Consider the following 19,520-nt stretch of genomic DNA (forward strand, 5'->3'; position numbering starts at 1 on the left):
CAGTAAGTTATCAAAGCACAAAGAAGTGTGGTGGCTTAGGACACACACTTATCTTTCCTCAACTTCCTTGCCACCACTGCCTAACTCAGATGGGTTGGGGGTTCGAACTGAAACTAAGCCTGAGAAATTTCAACCTGAAAGGAATATTTCAGAGTTTTGAGGGAATTAAATTAAGAAGGTATAATGGAAGTGTGTGTGATCAGCACAAGGAACTGGAAGGCAGGGCTCATGGGTTCTAGGTCTAGCTCTGACTATGATTGACTATGTGATCTTGAGCATGCCACACAACCTTTCTGGGCCTCAGGGTCTGGTGGAGTAGCAGCTCTGCTGCTGGATTTGAGACTTCAACCCTCTCATTTCTCCTATCTATAGCAGTTTCCATCATCAGCAAAGAGGAGTACATAGCCCCCTCTGCGAAGTGTTTTGAGATGACTAAGCAGAGTCTGTGCTTATTATTTTCTGGTCTCATTGCAGAGGAAACAAGGGGGAATTCTTTAAATTAGAGAAAAGGATGCAGAGTGTCCTGATAGAATAAAACCTCCTAGCCCAAGGCATAACAAGAGGTATGGTCAGCCCTGGCCATAAAAATTACTTCTGCAAATACACAGCATGATTTTTAAAAATGACTAGTGCACCCGCTTGTTCCCCACAGTGATAAATAAGTGCCCACCCTCAGAAAACCAGCCCTTTTAAGGTGCTTCCAGCAGGGCCCCCAAAATTGAGACTCACACTTGAAAATATGGGTCGGAAGAGCACAAAACTCAGAGCTTTGTTTTACCTGTCTGGAGGATTTCAAGAGGCCCCTGGTTAACTACTCCGGCCACGTGCAAGGAAAGGAAGCGCTATGAAAACCTGCTGCAGTTTGCTAACATTTGCTCTCCGCCGTGCACGCCAGCAGCACTCAGACTCTTAGAAACAAACAAACCAAAAAAAAAAACCCAAGCCCTGCACGCCGCCCCGCCCACAGGTTCGAGTCAGATGGGTATTGTGCCCCGTCGTAACAGAGTAGGACGGCACATTTCACACAGCCGTGTGCACACCCCATTCATCACGCGTCAGAACCTGAAGGATCACCGCGCGCCCGTCACGCTACTGGGGGTCAGGCCGCGCCACCGGCTTGTAGCTCAGGGCGAGGAGCTGATCCTGGCTTCCGTTCCCATGCCCTCGCTGAGTTTCCCTATGGTCCAGGGCGAAAGGCGATTTTAAGCCACCTCCGGCTCCGGCGGACTCCTTATTTCCCGTCCGAGCCCGCCCGATGGGGCAGGATGGGAGCCGGAGCCACCGCCTCATTACGCATGCTAATATATGCATATACAGGCCCCGCCTCCCCGCCGGCGCGCGCCTTTACGGCAGCGCTGGGCCCACGGGGAAGCGCTTTGCGATAGTGCTGCGAAAGGCTAGGAAGACACGCTGCGGGGGGGGGTGTTTCCGTTTCCGGTACCCGTTGGGCCAGGGGGTTTGCTGACGGGGGGTACCGCTGCCCTGCCCCCTCCCACCCCCCCGGGCTGTCGGGGAGTCCGTGCGCTTGGCACCCCACTCCCACCCCTGGGGGGCTGCACCCAGCCCTGGTACAGCGCAGCGCACTGCACGGGGGGGGGGGCTCGTGCCCTGAAGAAGGGGGCACCCGGTGCCCCCCACCCTGCTTAGGGAGATTGCCCCTCCCCCTTCCCGGGAGAGGAGTCTGTGCCCCGGGAGGGGGCCAGGACTCCATGCGGGAGGTGGTGACTATACCCCCCCCCCCGCCCACAGCTGTCAGCCAGGGCAGGGCTGGGTACGAGGGCACGTGGGGGGGGGGTCTTTTCCTTCCCAGACATTTCGGGGGAGGGGCAGACCTGGGCTAGTGGGGGTGGGGTCAGTGTCAGAAGGGGGGGGGTCAGTCCAGGGACAGGAGAGTGTGATCAGAGGGTGGGGTCCATCAGTGAGGAGAGGGTGTGTGTGTGTGGGGGGGGGGTGGTCAGGGTCAGTGTAGGAAGGGGGGGGAGGGTGTCTCTGTGCTCAGCACCATGGACCTCAGCAGGCTGCTGAAATCCCTGCAGCTGGAAAGCCAGCCCGAGGGGGGGGACCCCGAATGCCCAGCTGTCACTGCCCCCCTGGCAGAGCAGGTTCTCTCCCAGACCCTGCTGCTTTTCTCAGCGGAGGGAGTGGGCGGCAGTGCCCAGGCAGGGGTGGTCCGAGACCTGCGTGCGCTCTTCGAGGCTGCAGACTGCCAGTGGCTGTTTGGGGGCTGCAGCCCCAGTGCAACCCCCAAGTTGCTGGGGGACTTGGTGACTGCGCTGAGCCACTATGCAGCACTGCCAAAGCAAGAGTCGGACACCGGGAACCCACCCAGCGAGGACGGCTTTGACACCACCGCGGCCGATAGAACAACAGATGTTGGCTTGGTGTTTCGTAGCCTTCTTGCTAAAGTGGAAGCTATCAAGGGCTCCAAACCTCTGGGTGCCATGGTGAGGCCGATCCTAGGGAGCGTGGCAGGGCCTATCTACATCTTTGCTGTAACGCACCACGCGGAGAAGCCGTGGACCTGCCCGAGATCTCGGTCAATGGCACAGGAACTGCTGACCTTACTGGTTCAGGCTGCAGGCTGTGGGTCAGTGGCTGAATTCCTCCGGGGAGAAAGTGAAGATGAGGAAGGGAGGTTTGCTGCGGTGATGGGACTCCTGAAGCCAGAGCTGACTAAGTGAGTAAGATCACTTGTCCAGGGGGAATTGCTTGGTGAGGCTTGGCATTGGTGGGAAGGACTGGAGCTATCGGTGAGCATTGCAAAGAGGTGAGGGGCACTGCTGGATCTTGGTCAAGTTTTGAATCATCCAGAAATCACAAATATTTCAATTAAATAGTTCAATTAACAAGTTTCCCTGAGAGGATAGGGCAGGTAGCTGGGATCAGTAGGAGGTGCCTGGGTTGGAGAGAATCAGTCAATCAAACATTGGATTCCCTGAGAGAAATTGTATGCAGCACTGCCTCAATAGCAGAGGTAGCTGACTGTCCCACTGGCCTGGTTATTGTTCACCATGTGTTACTGAAATAAACAATGTACCTCTTGGGGCCTGTTCTTGCTCTTGTTCTCTTTGAAGTTTATGGGAGCTCTGCAGAAAATCAGGCCCCGGGGATTACAGTGGTGTACCCCCAATAGGGTGACTAGATAGCAAGTGAGAAAAATCAGGACAGGGTGGGGGGTAATGGGAATCTATCTTTTTTTTTAAAAAAAAAAGCTCCAGATATCAGGATTGGTCACCCTAACCCCCAAAATTAAGGCACCCAAAACCTGTGGCTATGGAAACAACAGGTCATGGGTAGCATAAAGATGCTGACTCTATATTATGGTAACACACTGTTAAATAAAGAGAATGGATTATTATATTCCTGTATAATGTTTCTTTAAACAAAATCCACTGTTGCAATAATTATTGTTATGTATCTGATATTTACATGGCAAGGATTTGTAAACCTGTTAAAACTTCCTAAACATGTAAATAGCTTTTAAAAAAACAGTGGCTACTTGTGAAAATGTTAGTGTTAATGTTTTAGTTACTTGAAATCTTTCTGCTGCTAGTTGCCTTATCATCACCTTTTTGCTGGTTAAAGTGTCAAGGACTCTTTACAGAGCAAGAAACTATTTGATTTAAAGGGGGAAAAGGTTCACATATAAAAAAAGAAATGTCTTAACCACAGGCCGGTCCTGGTCTATGACCTGGATCCTGTGTGGTGTGATGGCTGCAATGAAATCACTATGGTAATGTTTGCTTTGTGCATTTTTCCAGAGATACCTGGAAGCGCAGCCCTGCCACAAAGCATGTGTTCTTCTGGACACTGCATCAAATCACCCGGCCGTGGCTTAGCCATCACCTGGAGAGTATCCTCCCACCATCACTGCTCTTCTCCGATGACTACCAAGAGGAGAATAAAATCCTGGGTGTGTGCTGCCTGCATCATATCATTCTTAATGTGGTAAGGAAACATCACTGCTGTGAGGAGGAGGAGACCATGTTGCCATAGGGGAACATGAGGAAGTGGGGTCTAATGGTTAGGGCAGAGGACTACTCCTGGCTGCGCTGTTAACTCTCAGGATGTCATTGGACAAGACACATTTCTTCTCTGCTTCATTTTGCTAGTGTTCAAGCTGCAGTAATCGTGGCAGCTGGAAAATACTGCTGTCCATCTGTGTATGACTCATTAAGAAGCTGGATGATGAGGGACTATTTATAAGATGCAGCTAGGCAAGTCTTAAAGTATTTCCACTTATGCTCCCAATTACCTTTTAGTTCTGTGGGGATTTTCAGGCATTGCTGCTCTGTGCTGTTTTCTAGTTTAAACAGGAGCAGGAACTCAGTTTATGAATTATAACACTTTGCTTTTCTCTTGTCCTTTCACCCAATATCTCAACACACTTTACAGACACTAATACATTTACCTTCTCCCACCCCTACAAGGTTAGTGAATATTTACCCATAAAATTTTTACCTTATAAAAGAGGGTAAAAAGATGGGTATTTACCCATAAAATATTTACCTTATAAAAGAGGGTAAAAAGAGGTACAGAGCAATTGTGTCTTAAGACCACACAGTAAATAATAGAAATAGAACTCCTGTCCTGTTTCCCAATGCCCTCTAACCACTAAATAAACAGCACACCTTGCTTATGTTTGTCACTTGGAGGAGTATTTTAATTGCAAACCAAAGCTAAGCACAGATTTGCTGTTGCACGCTCCCTTTGCTGTGACGTGCAACAGCGCTAGGAGGCTATTCTCTTTTTAACAGGGTTGAGGTGCTCAGCTTTGTTCAGAACTGCTGAACATGGTATATCTTCCATGGTGTTGAATACACACCAATGTTTTTATGTTGTTGCAGCCAGCTGCTGATTTGTACCAATTTAACAGGGCACAGGTTGTTTACCATGCACTGTACCACCACCTCTACGCACGGGAAGCACAGCTCATTCAGGTAAGCCACTGGGGTTTAGCCTAAACCTGCATCAAATTAATTAAAATCCCAGCAGGGTTGGATAGGTCAAAGGATTGGGAGTGGGCTATAGAACCATTCTCTGCGCTTCCCTTTCTAATCTAGTCCTAGGTCATTACTATCTGATTGGTTAGTGCCCCCCCCATGAAATGAGTTTGGATCTCATTTAGGTCTTTATGGACAGGGCAAAGGACCTCCCCTCCTGGCCCCCTTGTTGGAGGTCTAGGTAGAAGCCAAAGATAGGAAGGGCCATGAGAGAATGACATACATTCTGGTGCCCTAAGGGTACCAAAGAAGCTGCATGGTGACTCCCTCCTGGCTTCTCATTTTAAATCAGGTGGTGCTGCTCTGCTTGGTGGACCTGCTGCTGGTTCTGGAGAGATACCCACATTGGTCCCAGGAACCCAGGGCAGCCACTGCCTGCCATGAGGTCCTGCAGCTAGTTCTGACTCACATGGAAGTGGAACATCGGCTCCCACTGCGGCGAGTGTATGCCAGGAACCTGCCTGCCTTTGTGAAGAGGTGAGAACGGCGACATTAGCCCTTCAGTGACTTATTGCCAGGATAACTTCTTCTCCCTGACTTTTCTTGTCTTGGCAGACTTGGCATCTTGGTAGCACGGCATCTGAAAAGGCTGGAGCGGGTGATTGTGGGATACCTGGAGGTCTGTGATGGCCCAGACGAGGCAGCCAGATTGGGAATATTAGAGACACTGAAGTGCACCATACAGCATGCCTGGCCAAGGTACCTTTAGGAGACATAGCTATGGTAGGAAGCAAAACCTGAATGCTCTCGCCCTTACTGAGCCACGCGTGTCTTCCTCTGGACCCCTGGCACCTTGAACCTAGTGAACTGTAGTCTTGTCGAGTTCTGTGTAAACAGGCCTCACTCCAATTGCAGCACTGAAATTCACTCTTACAGCTGTGCTAGTTAGCTGAGAAAGAGAGGTACAGAGCAGTTGTGTGACTAAAAGCAAGACCAGTCCTTATTTTGGCCTGACGGGGCAACTGTGAAATCACCATACATCGGAATTAATCCTGTTTTTCTTATATGGAGATCTTCCTATGAATGAAGCAGCACTTTACTTTGGCACTAGTCTTATATATGCACTCTAATACTTAGTTTCCTCTGCAGTCAGGGAATATGGACTCCCTCTGGTGGTCATATTAAAGCACGTGGTAGCCATCAAGCCTAATGGCCACAATATTTGCCTATGTTTTAAAACAGTTCAAATCACAACGGCTTCTCCAGACAGCAAGTTACTATGCAGCGAGCCAGGTTGTGAAGCGACAGCTCACTAGCTTGTCCCGTGGTAACACCCCATGTGGACAGCGCCGTAACATAGTCAAAGACCCAGAGTGCAGCTTGGCATACTACAATTCAGTAAGTACTGCGGGACTTTCACTGTGCTGGAGCCATGTCCACATGGATATTACCATGCTAGAGGTACAGACCCTGGCTTGCTGCATAGTAACATGACATTTAGACAAAGCCTAAGTGACTACGTGGAGGAGGGGTAAAACAATATATAAGCCCCAGGCTCTAGGGCATTATTTTGGTGTGTAAGGCAAATGCTAAACTACCCTCACTGCTTTAAGAATGAGCCTTTTGCTCCCTGCCTCTAAAATGTATTCTAACCCACCCTGTAGTGCAGGCTGCTGTCCTGATCACGACTCAGCTCAAGGGCACGCACAGTTGAATGGGAGACTGACACTGTCTAGTCAGTGGCTCCTGCTGCCTGCAGAGGCTAGGGCATGCTCTCCCCTATTCTCCAGTCCTAAAAACAGGCTCAGGAAGGGGTTATTCAGTCAAGTGTCTCTTTTCCACCACAGAATGGCATGCAGGCTCACTGTGCTCCTCAAGGCCCTGCTGAGAATGATTTGGGATGTATCTACTGATGGAAGCCTGACACCAGAGCCGGTGAAAACAGCCCTGCTCCATGGGGCCACAGAGTGCCTGATCCTGCTCAATCACTGTTCTCAGGGGCAAGTGAAGGTGAGAAAGGGGTCCTAGCCAAATCTCATTCTTTAAATCTGTTTCTTTAAAGGGAAAAGCGTATTTGTAACTTTGGTAGAACAGAATATCATGGCACAGGGGCTCTGCACATCGGGGGTAGTTTTTTGGCTCTCCCTTAGCAAAATCCTTGAGTCCACAGCAGCACCTGTAGTTAAGGCTGACAGCTAAACACACCACCTTCATGGAATTTTAAGGCTCTCTGGACTAGCATGTAGCCATAAAGGCACGTAACTACACGTGATGCAGAGATGGCTCAGGAAGTGACTCAGATGCATAGGGAAAATGTGGAGATATAAAAGTGACCCATTAAAGTAAAGGAACACTAGCACTCAGTAGCACCTCAGTGTCTACAATACTCTTCTCCAGTTGCTACAACACAATGAAGACAGCTAACAAGAGAGCAGTAAGGTAGCAGGAAGGCTTGGGGGCCACATGGCATAAAGTGAGGTGTTTATGATTTTTCCCTTTCAGATCCTGCTTGAAGGAATCTACCACAGCTGTGACAACTGTAGCCTTCAGGCATGCATCAGGCAAGTGCAAGAGAACACCTGAGACACAGTTACTAATAGCCAGAACTTGGCTTTTTTTTTTAATAAAATATTTAAATTTATGGTTTTGCACCTGTCAAAACGACTCCTGCTAAAGGCACACAGTCAAATACTCGTCCAACTATATAGTCCCACTGTCCAGCACGCAGCTCAAGTTTATATGCCCCCGGGAAGGAGTCAGGTTGCTTTTGATTTGGATGCAGGTTCTGTTTCCTGCTCATACTCGATTTCAATGTAGGCTCGTTTTGTCCTGGCTGGTCCTTTCACAGGAGTTTTGCCCTTGGATTTGGAGTGAGAGGTTTTCTGCACCATCTCTCGCTCCTCTTCCTCGCTGGAGGTTGGGTCATCCTGCTCATCCTCGCTGCTTGTCGCTATCTTATCCATATCCTGGAGGAAAGACAGGAGGGTTAATACAGGGACTGACTTGAAAGCACTGTACTTTAAACCTCCACTCCTCTGCAAATGGGTGTTTTACTCCCAGCGTGAAGGTCCTGACTCCCTGTTGCCTTTGAAGGGAATAGAATGGATGCCGTGCAGTCTGCTATTACAACATGTGAATCCACTTGCGCAGGCACTGATCCCCTGAACACAGCTCTGACCAAAGCCAGAGGGGAGGATGTTTTGAATTAAAAGGAGCTAAATGGGGCAGTTGCAGGAGGACTGAAAATGTCAAGATGATCTGGGCTGCGTTCCATTGACTGAACATCTGTTCATGCTCTTAGTCATGGTAAAGTTTAACTATAACCCTTCAGCTGATTTAGTGTAATCATCAGGTAGGATCAGGGCCAGAACTCTTGGTGTCTGTATCTCTGCATGCGCACTGCACCTCTTTCCATTTGATTTGTAGCTGGCTTGGGCTATCAGTGTGCAACACAAAGGTATCTTTACAGTGGATGTCCTATCTGGGTGCTTCACATACCTCAAAGTCACTGAGGTCGCTCTCGTCTACCTCTACAAACTCCCTCTTCTCAGCGTCCTGTAAGAGATCAAGTCAGACACTGAGCATTTAAACGGAATACACTGCACGAGGACTTCAGGGCGGGGGGAATATGAATGTAGGAGATGTGTGCAACCCATTAAGATACTGAGAGACAGGGCCCAGGACCATCTTTTACACAGCAGGAGTTACAGGAGAGCCTGTAGCACTCTCCCCCTTTGCTACATAAAAGACTCAAAACCATAAATGATGAGCTAATAGCAACATGCTCTCCACCCCACACAGCATCCCTAAAGACAAATTCCAGAATCTAGTGATACATTTGCCTGGTATCTCTGCCAAGCAGACAGCACCACTAAGTGCAGCAGCAACATACAGTATGCTGCCTTCTGCAAGCTACAGTAGTATCTCTACATCTGTGTCCTGGACTAACCCCCCAATTATTGGCACTGATTATCACGTAAGGGATTTTAACACTCGTAGCAGATTACTCAATAGTGCAGTCAACTGCAAAGGGCTTTGGGATAGGAGGAAATGACTAAGGACAAAACTACCAGCAAACCAGCCATTGTACTTGGCTAATAATAGGACTGAGGGAAGAGGAAGGAGTCAGAAGAGAACGGAGACTTGAAAATGAATATTGATATGCTCAGTTGTCTACATATACATCCCTCTTCTGCAGAATTCACATACACCCTCATGCACGTGTATATAATGGGTCCAGCACTACAGTAATCATGGTTTAATTGCCCCATTCTGCTGAAAGAGTTTTAAAAACCATTACCTCTTCTTCCTTCTCCTCCGTGTCCGACTCAGCTTCGCTCTCTAGGTCCTGCTGTTCCAGAGCCTTGTCAAAAGCTTGAATGGGGAAATTGTAGATATCGCCATACTGAAAGGAAAACAAGCACCTGCTTTAAAATCATACCAGGAAGGTAGTTCCTAGCAGATCAGACTCCTCTTGGTTATAGTCCACACCACGCTGGGGGCTAAGAACACAGGTTATACCAAACTAGATTAGACCAGTGGGCCACAGAATCCATTTATCCCACCTTTGATACTGGCCTTTAAGGAATTTGTCCTAGTTAGCAGTGTGCACCAGGAAGGGAGAGATAGAACTTACTTTCAAGCAAGTTCAAACTCCTGCTCGCAAACATGGAGCCAATACAGCAATGGGAAAGCAGCCTGGATTCTAGTCTGCCTCATGCCCTGCTTTTAGAATGAGCTTGGTAAACACCCCCTACCTTAGTAGAGGGGATACACTTTTGCACTAGGAGATGGGGTGTGGGAACCTTTACCGTTTCCTGCTTCAGTCTCTCCAGTAACTCCTTCTCAATGGCATTGTCCAGCTGAGCAGCAATCAGGGCCTTTTCCTAGTAACACAGCAAAGAGGAGTTGGAATCAATTCATTTCCAAGATGCAAAAAATGGGAGCAGTGGGTCAGGACTGCACATGCGTCATATTACCTCTCTCCTTTTCTCTCGCCTTTCAACCTTTTTGCTTAAAGGAACAAGCTTCCTCCTGTGATAAGGGAAGAGAGAAGGGCAGTTAGTGAAGATTTCAGTCTATTGGTCACTGATGCACATCAAGCGAGTGAATGTTTATTCAAATTCCTCCCCAGCCTCTTATAAACAATGCTGCCTGCTCCCCACCTGTGGAGGCCACAAACTGGCCTTCCGAAGGCAACTTAGACTAAGCATGTAAAAGTTCAGTTTTAATCAGTTTAAGTGCATCTACATTAGGGTTGAAACTAAATCAATTTCAAACTGATTCAGTTACATGGGCAGCAGGATATATATATATATTTTTTTAAACTACATATCAGCCCTAAAAGAGGCAGACGGTATGGAGCAGAGTGAAGGAAGGAAGGAGGGAGAGATGCGCCATCACTTACTGTCGCTTGAGCGTCAGCTTCCGAATGCGAATCAGGTACTGTGTGATCTTGGTGAAGCGCTGCTTGCATTTGTGCCGGATGAAGCGGGGCCAGTAGATGAGGTTCTCATCTATCTCCTCCAAAGCTTTCTCATAGCTCTTGCTCAGTCGGACCTGACAGAGAGGGAGGGCGAAAAGCTTTGGAGTGGAAGCAGTTCTGGGACATCCTTACAAAGGGGAGTGGAGTTTAAGGTGGTTGTGGTGCTACACCACTTCCATTCCTGGCTTTTATCTAAAACCCAACCATCAAGAGGAAGGATGGTCTTGCAGTTAAGACACTGGACTAGGACTCCTCAGAAGCTTTGGGTTCTAATCCCAGCTATCCAGACTCCTTGTGTGAGCTAGGGAAGTCATTTAATCTCACCAGCCTTATTTCCTCTGCTATAAAATGGAGAACATTCCCTTCCCACTCTTTTGTCTGTATTCTCTGTTTAGACTGTGAGCTCTTTGGGGGCAGTGCCAGTCTCTGACAAGGGCTGTGTTCTAACACAGAAGGGATTCAGGCTCTAGCCCATCCATCCAACCCTTGGACTCTCTGCGGATGCTACCAACAAAGGATCCAGCTATGGTGATGGGTTTTGGGAGGTGGACACTTGCAAATTGTGTCCCAGCAGCTCATCTCACAGTTAGGCCAATGAACAGCCAGCAGTCAGATGTCAACTGAGGATCAGACCAACTTAGATCAGACTTGAAAAGGCAACTCCAAAGGTTGAAGTCTCTGTATTTAAATTAGCAATCCCCAGAGCCAACCAGACTAGCAACATTCAAAGAAAAAAATCCTTTTGCCCATTGTGTCTAAGGAACATTTTCAAACCATTCCTGCTTTCGGGTTATATTTATCATTGGTTAGATTACAAATGAAAGCCTTGCAATTTGGTCAGCGATTTCTCCATTCTATGCTCTACCTACTTTCTTATACCATGGAGATGGAGGCTGTATCTTTGTGTCTCCCCAAGTAGTATCCCAAGTCCACCACTGAGGCACTGAGAGATTCATTGAATGTCTGCGGTATAGCTGGGAATTTAACTCAGATCTCTCAAGCCTCAGTCTTTAAACAGGAACACTTTGGATACACTGTTAATACCGGAACATTTTTTTAAAAACTAGTGACATCTGTCATCTTGCTGGGTTAAGTTTCAGGCTGGATATGTGATTACATTCCCCCATTTAACTCACCCGCTCCCAGAGTCGATTGGGGAAAGCCGCCCGCTCTATTGTCTTCATGTACAGATAACACTGACCTAGGGGAAAAAGGAAGAACATGAACTCATCCAAACCACCACTAGGCACCCAAAAGACAGGCTTAGCTTGTCCCAGACACTGCAAAATACCCCAGCACAGGGACACTTCCCCGAGGACCCAGGGATCTCTAGTCTGAATACAGGCAGGGATCCACAAGCATTCGTCACAGAGGAGCTTACTCTCCAAAGGGTAACGTGTTTAGCTACTGCAGCATCAACAAACTAAGTGAAAAGCTCCCAGCCTGAGCTCACCGACCTGGTGCTGGGGGAGGCACCCACTGCTGAAATCAACCAGTCAGATCAAACCATGTCCCATCTATTCACTAGAGCTCCTACTTTATGAAGGAGTACGGGGGACTTTGCTGAACAAGGGCTCAGACAAAGCTAATGCTGACAGACACAGAGATGACAGACTCACAGATGCAGCCACCTATCTACACACAAATCACATTAACCCAGAGTCCCCCAGGTGGAGGGTCCAAGTCGGAGTCCAGCTGAGACTCAGTCTAGATGCAGCCCCACTGGACTTGCGCTCTGGGAGTACCACACAATCCAATGAGCAGCCTTTCTTTGCCCTCTGAACTGTCACGTTTGGCAGACTGTCACGTTTACCCACGCTGCACCACAAGCAAAGGGCTGGAGTGGCCAGCTTTTGAAAGGGTGCCAGGAAATCTGGGCAGATATGGGCAGATGGACTTGGCCCGCATAATGCAGAGTAGATGCAAGAGCCCAGGTTGGGACTCAGGGTTCAACAATTCCTAACCTGGGGTTACAAATGAGTGTAGACGCTCAACCCCAAAGTTAACAAACCCAGGGACTACCTGGAGTTCTGTTATCCCTGGGCTTACACTGCAGTGTAGACATACGCAGAGAATCTAGGGGCTTCAAACCTGAGGCGTAGAACCCTGAGCCATTCCCTCTGGCCTTCAGTTAGCTCACTGGGGAGGTGAAAAGAAAAAAGGTGCACACAGAAAATTCCTGAAACCACAAGGCTGGGCAATTCAACCCATGGCACTGGAGAGAGAGAGACTGTCAGGGCTGCTGGAAAGAGCAGGACTTCACCCCTGGGCAGACTGCAGCCACCAACGTTGCATTCGGAGATGTCTGGCTGGATCTTTTATCAACGTGCATTTGAGACACAGAGAAGCCTTAAAGGGACCCTGTCAGTCAGGGAAAAGGGAGCAACAGCTGCCTGTGATTCCAGTAGGAGGGAAGGGCAAGGGCCATGCAAGGTAGAGAGGCCCTTGCGGGTCCTGCAGAAGTCTCACCTTTCTCCTCTTTGATGGTTGCATACTGGCTGTTTGCCAGGGGGCAGGACGATCGGTTGCACAGACCCGTCAGGTTATACTCATTGCGGCAAAAGTTGTGCGTCTTTGTCCTGGAAAGAAGAGACCTGAGATGAGCCACCAACAGTAACACTGAAGAGTCCATCTGAGCAGCTCACACCCTGCACACGTGTTCATGCAGTAAGCGCCACAACTGCTGCTGTCAGGCAGAGAAGGACCATCCTCTCCCTTTTATCGATGGGGCACTGAGGCACAGACACGCAGGGTATGTCTACGTTGCAATAAAACACCCGTGGCTGGCCTGGGACAGCTGACTTGGGCTCACTAGGCTGTAAATGTAGACGTTTGGGCTCCAGGGACCCCGCAAGGGGGAAGCGTCCCAGATCCCAGGCTCCAGCCTGAGCATCTATACGGTAATTTTTAGCCCCACAGCCTGGGCCCTGTGAGACCAAGTCGGCTGACCTGGGCCAATGCAGAGGTACCCTGAGCTTCCTCACCTTTTCATTCCAAACGGTCGGTTCCTCCCCACTCCCACCCCTGCCTGTGGAACGTGCAGAATTCCTGAAGCAGTTTATCAGTCCGCTGAAGCGATGAAAACTCTTCTTGTGGACACAAAATTCAAATGCTAAGGGACACCCTCTTCGATCCGGCTAGCACACCACGCTACAGCCAGGGCATCACCCTCCCAGTAGCGACCTGAGTCTCAAACAGCAATCTGCAGAGCCGGATCCCGAAATACTCACTTTATCTTGTAGGAGCAGAATTGTTTGTTCCCAAGAGTGTCCCAGACAACCTGAATAAAGCAGAGCTCAGTTACTACATGTCATAGTAGCACATGGCATTTCGAGAGCAGCCACTCATCCTCTACAAACATTCATTAACCATGCCCCCAACACATCAGAGGTAAGGTCTGGATGATTATTTCCATTTCACAGATGGTAAAACTGAGGCACAGTGGATTAAAGTCAGACAAGTCAGCAGAAGATCCTTGAGCAGAACCCAGGAGTCTTGACTCATGGATCTACTACCGCACGTTGCAGACAAGGGAACCAAGCTTGGAGCCTGGTGTTTTGCACAGCGTATGAATCCATGCTTTTTGTTTGTTTCTTTCTTTCTTTCTTTCACCAGCAACAAAGGATGCACCACTGTTGATGCAACAAGTTATAAGTGTTCGTAACAGAAAACAGCTACACAAGCCCAAACAACTCAGGGGCTCAGGGCTTCTGCACCTCCGCTGGGGCTGAACCCTGAGCCCTGGCAGGCACAGCTGGCTCTCACACGTCTGAAGATGATCACACGCGGCTCGGAAAGCTGGACCACCCCTGCAACAGCACCTTGAACACCTGCTCCCAGAGCACAGGCACCTCACCTTGCTCCTCCACTCCCAGGACGGCCCTGGGGGCGACCCTATGGTCACTGCCATGCAGGACATCCCGTGTCCAGGGCTCGGAGGGGAGACGCCTGGTTTCACGCCTTGCTCCCACCGCCGGAGGAGGCAGGGGGTGGCGGTAAGGGGACACGGGAACCCAGGGTCTGCTTTCCCCGCCTAGGGCAGCCTGTAACCCTGCAGAGGGTGGGTGGCTGCCTGGCCCTGGGAGCTGAAGTGGGGCTGGGGCCCAGGCTCTCCAAGGAGCCCCAGCTTTGGGGTGACTGAGACAATCCCCCCGCTGGTGCCTCTTGGTTGGGCTAGAGCCTCCCCTCCCGGGCCCGATCCCGGGCCCCGCCCGGCCTGCGCCCCTCTGATTTCCACGTGGGCGAGAAGGGACCGGGGAAACGCGGCCGGACGCGACCGAATCAACCCTGCCCCGGGGGCGCCGCGGATTGGCTAGGACGCAGCTGCCTGGAGAGCGGCGGACCGGACCGAACCAACCCCCCCCCTCCTCAGTCCACGGACTCACATCGTCCGAGTGCATCTTTGCCGCCGCTGCTCCCGGGCTTCACCTCTCGACGCTTGGGACCGGTGGTGGGTAGGTTCAGGGAGCCGCCATGACAGCGGGAGGGCCACCATCCAGAGCCGGCGCTGGGCTCTCGCGAGATCGGGTGGGAGGCGGAGGAATGGGAAGGCGGGGCTGGGCAGGGGGGAGAAGAAGGACTCGGGGGGCGGCTGGAGGGGGGAGAAGGGGAGCTGGGTGGGGGGAGAGCGGGATGGAGGAGGGTATAAAGCAGGGAGGAGGTGGGGGGAGAGGAGGCGGAGTGATGTAGAAAGGAGGAAAGCCGGGGGGAGGGGCTGAGCTGTGTCTGGACACCCCGATATTTACGGCTCCCCAGACCGGCTTCTTGCCTGTGCTCCGGGCCGGCGAGAAACACGTGGGCTCGCTCCGGCTAGGACAGGCTCCCCCGAGCACTATCCTGCGCGGTGCAGTGCGCCCCGGCCGCCAGCAGCTGGCAGCAAGAAGCCGCCGAGCGAGCCGTGCTGGCGCTGCCCCCTGAGGGCGTGACTTGAACCCAGGACTGGTTCCCAAAGCCCCCTGGTGAAGTGCACCGGGCAGCCGTCGGTGCACCCAGCCAGGTGTGCATGGCCTGCAGATCAGCCTGCTTTGGAAATCACACGTCCATCGTCTGCACTGCTGCTGGGGGCAGACCAGCCTTTAGGGCTTCTCCCTGTAAACACTGAGTTTGTGGCAAGCTGGGGTGTGCATCTTCCCCCACGTTAGCCCACCACGGACTGTCTGTCCGGGCCCTGCACGGTTTGAGCTTGTCCCCTGTGAAACCATCTCTCGGGTCCCTGCCTTTCTGTCTGTCTGTCCGCACTGATTTGAATCCTTCTAAAGCTCCAGGCTGGCGAGGATATTTCCCTGCTGAGTTCAGTCAGGGTGGCTAACAGAGGCATAGATGGGGGGACGGATGTACATGCACCCCCGAGCCAGCCTCCTGGAGAAGCCGTGTTCCAGTGGCTTCTTCTCCAGGCCAGCTACCTCTCTGTCATTGCTCGGCTGCTCTGGCAGAGCCATGTCCCTTCCTGGTGGCTAATAATAACAACCCACCTTATCAGATGAAAGCAGCCGCTCTGTGCCTGCTGCAGGGAGCTCAATGAAAAGCAGGAGGAAGTCTGGGCTTCCAGGTCTTATGTCTATAGGTTGTTGTGGGCCAGATTAATGCTAAATTCTCCACTGATTTTATTCAGTGGCTCTGCGTGATTCATGGGGTCAATTAGAGAAGGCCAAATAAAGGGATTGTACTGTCTTATCAGCTAGGGCCTTGTTATTTAAACTGGCTGCTTACGGACTACGGACGTTTTCCAGATCGCCAGGCGGAAGGGTGCTTTGAAGAAAGTATGCACGTGTCCCCAGTCTCCATAGGGTTAACGCAAGGTTAAAGGATGAACCTTTTTGCAGTAGGGGTATTTCCCAGGTGCATCTGGGACTCTTCTGAGTTGGTGTAGTTCATGCTTCCCCAGACAGATGTGCTCCAGCTTAATTCCCCTGAAGGGAAATGCAGTTTCCTAGCGCACTTTTCATTCCAGGGCACTGGATAAACTAGACCGAGGGATCATAACCCCAGACCATGAAATGCAGTTCTGAGTTGGAGCAGCGCAGCTCTTCAACAGTGCAAAGCACAATGATAAGGGTCAGAAACTGTCAGTACCAGAACCGAAGTAGAATCCTGAATTCCTCTGAAAGCCTGAGGGAGGCAGAATGGAATTGCATTGAATCTGGATCAGGGGGCTCAGGATTTTAATGACCCTCACCAGGTCAGTTTTGCATTTCATCAGAACAATTGCAGCTCTGGTAGCACGCACCTCTCGCCTCCCAGGTGGCAGTTCAGAAGGAAGAGCACCGGCTTCTGACCCACTGAGATCTCTCTTTGCAGCACCTGGGTTTTCTATGGAGGCCTCTCCTCCAGGTACTAGCCAGGCCCATCCCTTATCTTGTGAGCTGTGTGAGGACCACAGCAGAAGGTGCTCTGGCCACAGGGCATGTCTGTTCTTTCCATTCCCACTCTCTGGGGTTGGCAAAAGGAAATTGCAGCTGCCGTAGGTGACAGACAGACTGATGCAATCAGCTCCTGACATAATTCCATACTGGGCAGACGTGCCGCTGAAGCCATGAGGGCTGTGTATGTCTGCAGAGGTCTAGTCCCGGGGGCATTATCCCCGTCCTGTTTACCACCAACTCACTTGTCTCCCCAAGGACAGATATTCAGCTGAATGAGTGGGACTAGAATCAGTTATATGAAAATGTAGTATACTCACTCCGCATTGCAGTATATGTACTTTGCTTAGCTTGTACCCTCTCAGATGCTAGCAAATTATTCTCTCTCTCTCTCTGTTTATGTGGATCCCGGCAACTGGGTACTCAATTTGTTCAGATACAGCATTCGTGTGTGCAAGATGGGTGTGTAGCCAGCTTGGTGGGTGCAATCAGCTGTGTGGGTGAGCAATGGGGTATGCAAGTTCTCAGGCTAGCTGCAAATTGGTCCTAACTATCTCCAGAAGATAAACTGCTAAGCAAGTGCCTGGTTAAATTTGCAAGCAAGGCAAGTCGAGGCTAGTCACTGGCGCATGCAAAAAACAATGGGAAATATAACCTAGTTTAAGAGGTGAAAGGCTCTGTCAGACACAGAACTTATACACCGTTCTGCTGTGATGTAAAGTGGATGTTTGAATGGCTTCAGGGAGGAGATCTCAAGCCTCTGCTAAACAGCCAATATCAATAGATAATATCTCAGTCACATGCACTCTCTCTCTGGCCACGTCTACAGTAGATTCACAGGTTCTAAGACCAGAAGGGACCACACGGATCATTTAGTCTGACCTCCAACTTCACAGGATTCATCCCTGTTTGAACTAGAACAGATTCTCATCTCCATTTAGAAAGGGTTTGCCAGTCTAGCTACACCTGCAAAACCGCTTGGTGGGATGCAGTTTGTAGCATCAAAGAGCTGTAGTCCCCAAACTGAGGAAGCTGCATGTACAGTGACTTTTTTGCCAGTATAAGTGCACCTCCACTAGTGCTTTTACTGGCATAGCTATGTCAGGGGGGTGATTTTTTTTTTTTTTTTCACTCCTATCCCAACAAAACTTTAAAAGGTGGATGTTGCCCTGGTCTACAGTTGAAATTTAGATCTCCCGAGCTCCGTCACTCAGCGGTGTGAAAAATTCACAGCTGACCTAACTCCCAATGTAGACCCAACTAGGTTGATGGAAGAATTACTGACGTTAACAGGAAAACCCCTTCTGGCGCTGTAGGGAGCATGTGGCACTACAGCGGTGCCACTGTCGTGCCCATAGTGTAGAAATACCCTAAGTTCTTCTGTCTCGTTCTCTCCCCTCTGCATGTCACTCAAGGGCATCAGCGCCCGTGTGGAATAGATTTCTTCTGTGCTAGGCTGTCTGTTTTACACTGTACAATACACACATTTCATCAGCTCACTCTTAACTATGGAACTGTGACTGCTAGCTAAGATGCCCAGTGGATCAGTAACTGATGAGTAACCAGTCTCATCTACATTAGGTGAGTTTCCACAGCCTCCAGCTGCAGGGTATGTGCAGGTGAGGTTAAAGTTAATATGTAACTGAGAGACCCATTGTAGAGGTGTGAATAGATCTGGACATAGGAAAGTCACTCTCTCTACCTCCTCCCTGGAGAAAATAAACACGGGTCTCACTGGAAATCCTGGCAGAACAAGGAAGCAGGTGCTGATGTTCTGGAGAGCTGGGAAGGGAGTCATAAAATAAAAATGTCTGGTTTCTGTATGTAAATTTTGAGCTAGTCCATTCCCAGGGGCCTAAGAAATTTAACTGTACCATTTTCTGTTTGCATGAGGGGAAAAAAACCTGGTGAATATGGACTGACCTAGGTAGGCACTCATGGCGCACACAGATGGTTAGTTATGAGGAAGGCTACGGTTTTGGCATGGAAATTCTTCATAAATGTCACAGCAGAGCTGTGGGGGGAAAACAAGAAGTCATGGAAAGGATATAAACCCTCCCGCTTCAGGTCGTAAGCTGATCATTAGCTGATGGGGGTTAGGAAAGAGCTTTCCCTATGGACAGCACATTCCAAACTTGCCCACTGCAGGGCTCCTTGTACCTTCTTCTGAAGCACATGGTCATCACCACTGTCACAGAGGACACAGGGCTCTATGGACCAGTGATCTGAGCCGCCATAGCAATTGCTGTGTTCTGATCACAGTGGTGTCCTGATCTATGCCTAGGGCTCCCCGGTGATATAGAAATATAAATAATAAGAGGATTCTACATGGTGGCTCCACCCATTTTCACTTGAATGTCTTTATAAATTCCCAAAGGAAATAAATGAATAGGTAGTAGAAGAAGCCCCTCGCAGGTCAGCACTGACCTCATAAATAGCCTGCATGACACATAAGCCAAATTGAGACAATGGTAGACAGGATTTGCCGCTGTTTGTTTTTTGGCGTGCTGCCTTGATACAAGCCACGAGCATATTAATGTAGTGGTATCTTTATTGGCAATGGTGCAGAGGGGTGGTTCCATGGTGTTATAGAGAAAACCCAGGCTGGGGATTATAATAGGAGAAGAAAATCCCTGGGAGATAATATTTTACCCTTCTCTAGTGCTTTTCATCCAAGCAGCATAAGCACTTTACAGGCATTAGTTAACACAGCCTCACAACACCCCTGTGAGG

At 49.9% G+C, this 19,520-nt stretch overlaps 2 protein-coding genes and 1 non-coding gene across 4 annotated transcripts; 1 reads left to right on the forward strand and 2 right to left on the reverse strand.

Annotated features, from left to right (window-relative positions):
* Positions 1 to 972: 972 nt before the first annotated feature.
* On the reverse strand, positions 973 to 1,071 carry LOC137150157 (small nucleolar RNA U13). Its single transcript, XR_010918924.1, has one exon. It is a non-coding gene; the product is annotated as a small nucleolar RNA U13 (small nucleolar RNA).
* Positions 1,072 to 1,975: 904 nt separating this feature from the next.
* On the forward strand, positions 1,976 to 8,216 carry TTI2 (TELO2 interacting protein 2). Its single transcript, XM_067543770.1, has 7 exons — positions 1,976 to 2,677; positions 3,762 to 3,948; positions 4,848 to 4,940; positions 5,296 to 5,480; positions 5,559 to 5,702; positions 6,791 to 6,953; positions 7,446 to 8,216. The coding sequence occupies exons 1-7, from the start codon at positions 2,004 to 2,006 to the stop codon at positions 7,524 to 7,526; spliced, it is 1,527 nt and encodes a 508-aa protein (XP_067399871.1). The 5' UTR covers positions 1,976 to 2,003; the 3' UTR covers positions 7,527 to 8,216.
* MAK16 (MAK16 homolog) lies at positions 7,534 to 14,960 on the reverse strand. Of its 2 annotated transcripts, none has more exons than XM_067543791.1 (10): positions 14,814 to 14,960; positions 13,659 to 13,708; positions 12,898 to 13,007; positions 11,565 to 11,629; positions 10,351 to 10,502; positions 9,923 to 9,977; positions 9,755 to 9,829; positions 9,244 to 9,348; positions 8,442 to 8,498; positions 7,534 to 7,909 (listed from the first exon to the last, which is right to left on the reverse strand). In XM_067543791.1, the coding sequence occupies exons 1-10, from the start codon at positions 14,826 to 14,828 to the stop codon at positions 7,700 to 7,702; spliced, it is 894 nt and encodes a 297-aa protein (XP_067399892.1). In that variant the 5' UTR covers positions 14,829 to 14,960; the 3' UTR covers positions 7,534 to 7,699. The 2 variants fall into 2 exon arrangements, with proteins under 2 accessions (XP_067399892.1, XP_067399882.1); XM_067543781.1 differs by lacking the exon at positions 14,814 to 14,960 and adding an exon at positions 14,285 to 14,430.
* Between the last annotated feature and the right edge of the window lie 4,560 nt (positions 14,961 to 19,520).

Source organism: Emydura macquarii, unplaced genomic scaffold (assembly GCF_026122565.2).
Source record: "Emydura macquarii macquarii isolate MOO-44397 ecotype Brisbane River unplaced genomic scaffold, CSIRO-AGI_Emac_v2 contig_113, whole genome shotgun sequence".
NCBI classification, from domain to species: domain Eukaryota; kingdom Metazoa; phylum Chordata; order Testudines; family Chelidae; genus Emydura; species Emydura macquarii.

What these genes read in the sequence shown, in the direction of transcription:
- TTI2 (XM_067543770.1), top strand. Translation starts at nt 2,004, where the DNA reads ATGGACCTCAGCAGGCTGCTGAAATCCCTGCAGCTGGAAAGCCAGCCC. An exon ending in ATCATATCATTCTTAATGTG is followed by an intron (nt 3,949 to 4,847) that starts GTAAGGAAACAT and finishes ATGTTGTTGCAG; the next exon opens with CCAGCTGCTGATTTGTACCA. An exon ending in ATACAGCATGCCTGGCCAAG is followed by an intron (nt 5,703 to 6,790) that starts GTACCTTTAGGA and finishes TTTCCACCACAG; the next exon opens with AATGGCATGCAGGCTCACTG.
- MAK16 (XM_067543781.1), bottom strand. Translation starts at nt 14,347, where the DNA reads ATGTCCTGCATGGCAGTGACCATAGGGTCGCCCCCAGGGCCGTCCTGG. An exon ending in TTCTGCTCCTACAAGATAAA is followed by an intron (nt 13,008 to 13,658) that starts GTGAGTATTTCG and finishes TCTTCTTTCCAG; the next exon opens with GACAAAGACGCACAACTTTT. An exon ending in AGAGACTGAAGCAGGAAACG is followed by an intron (nt 9,349 to 9,754) that starts GTAAAGGTTCCC and finishes TTTTCCTTTCAG; the next exon opens with TATGGCGATATCTACAATTT.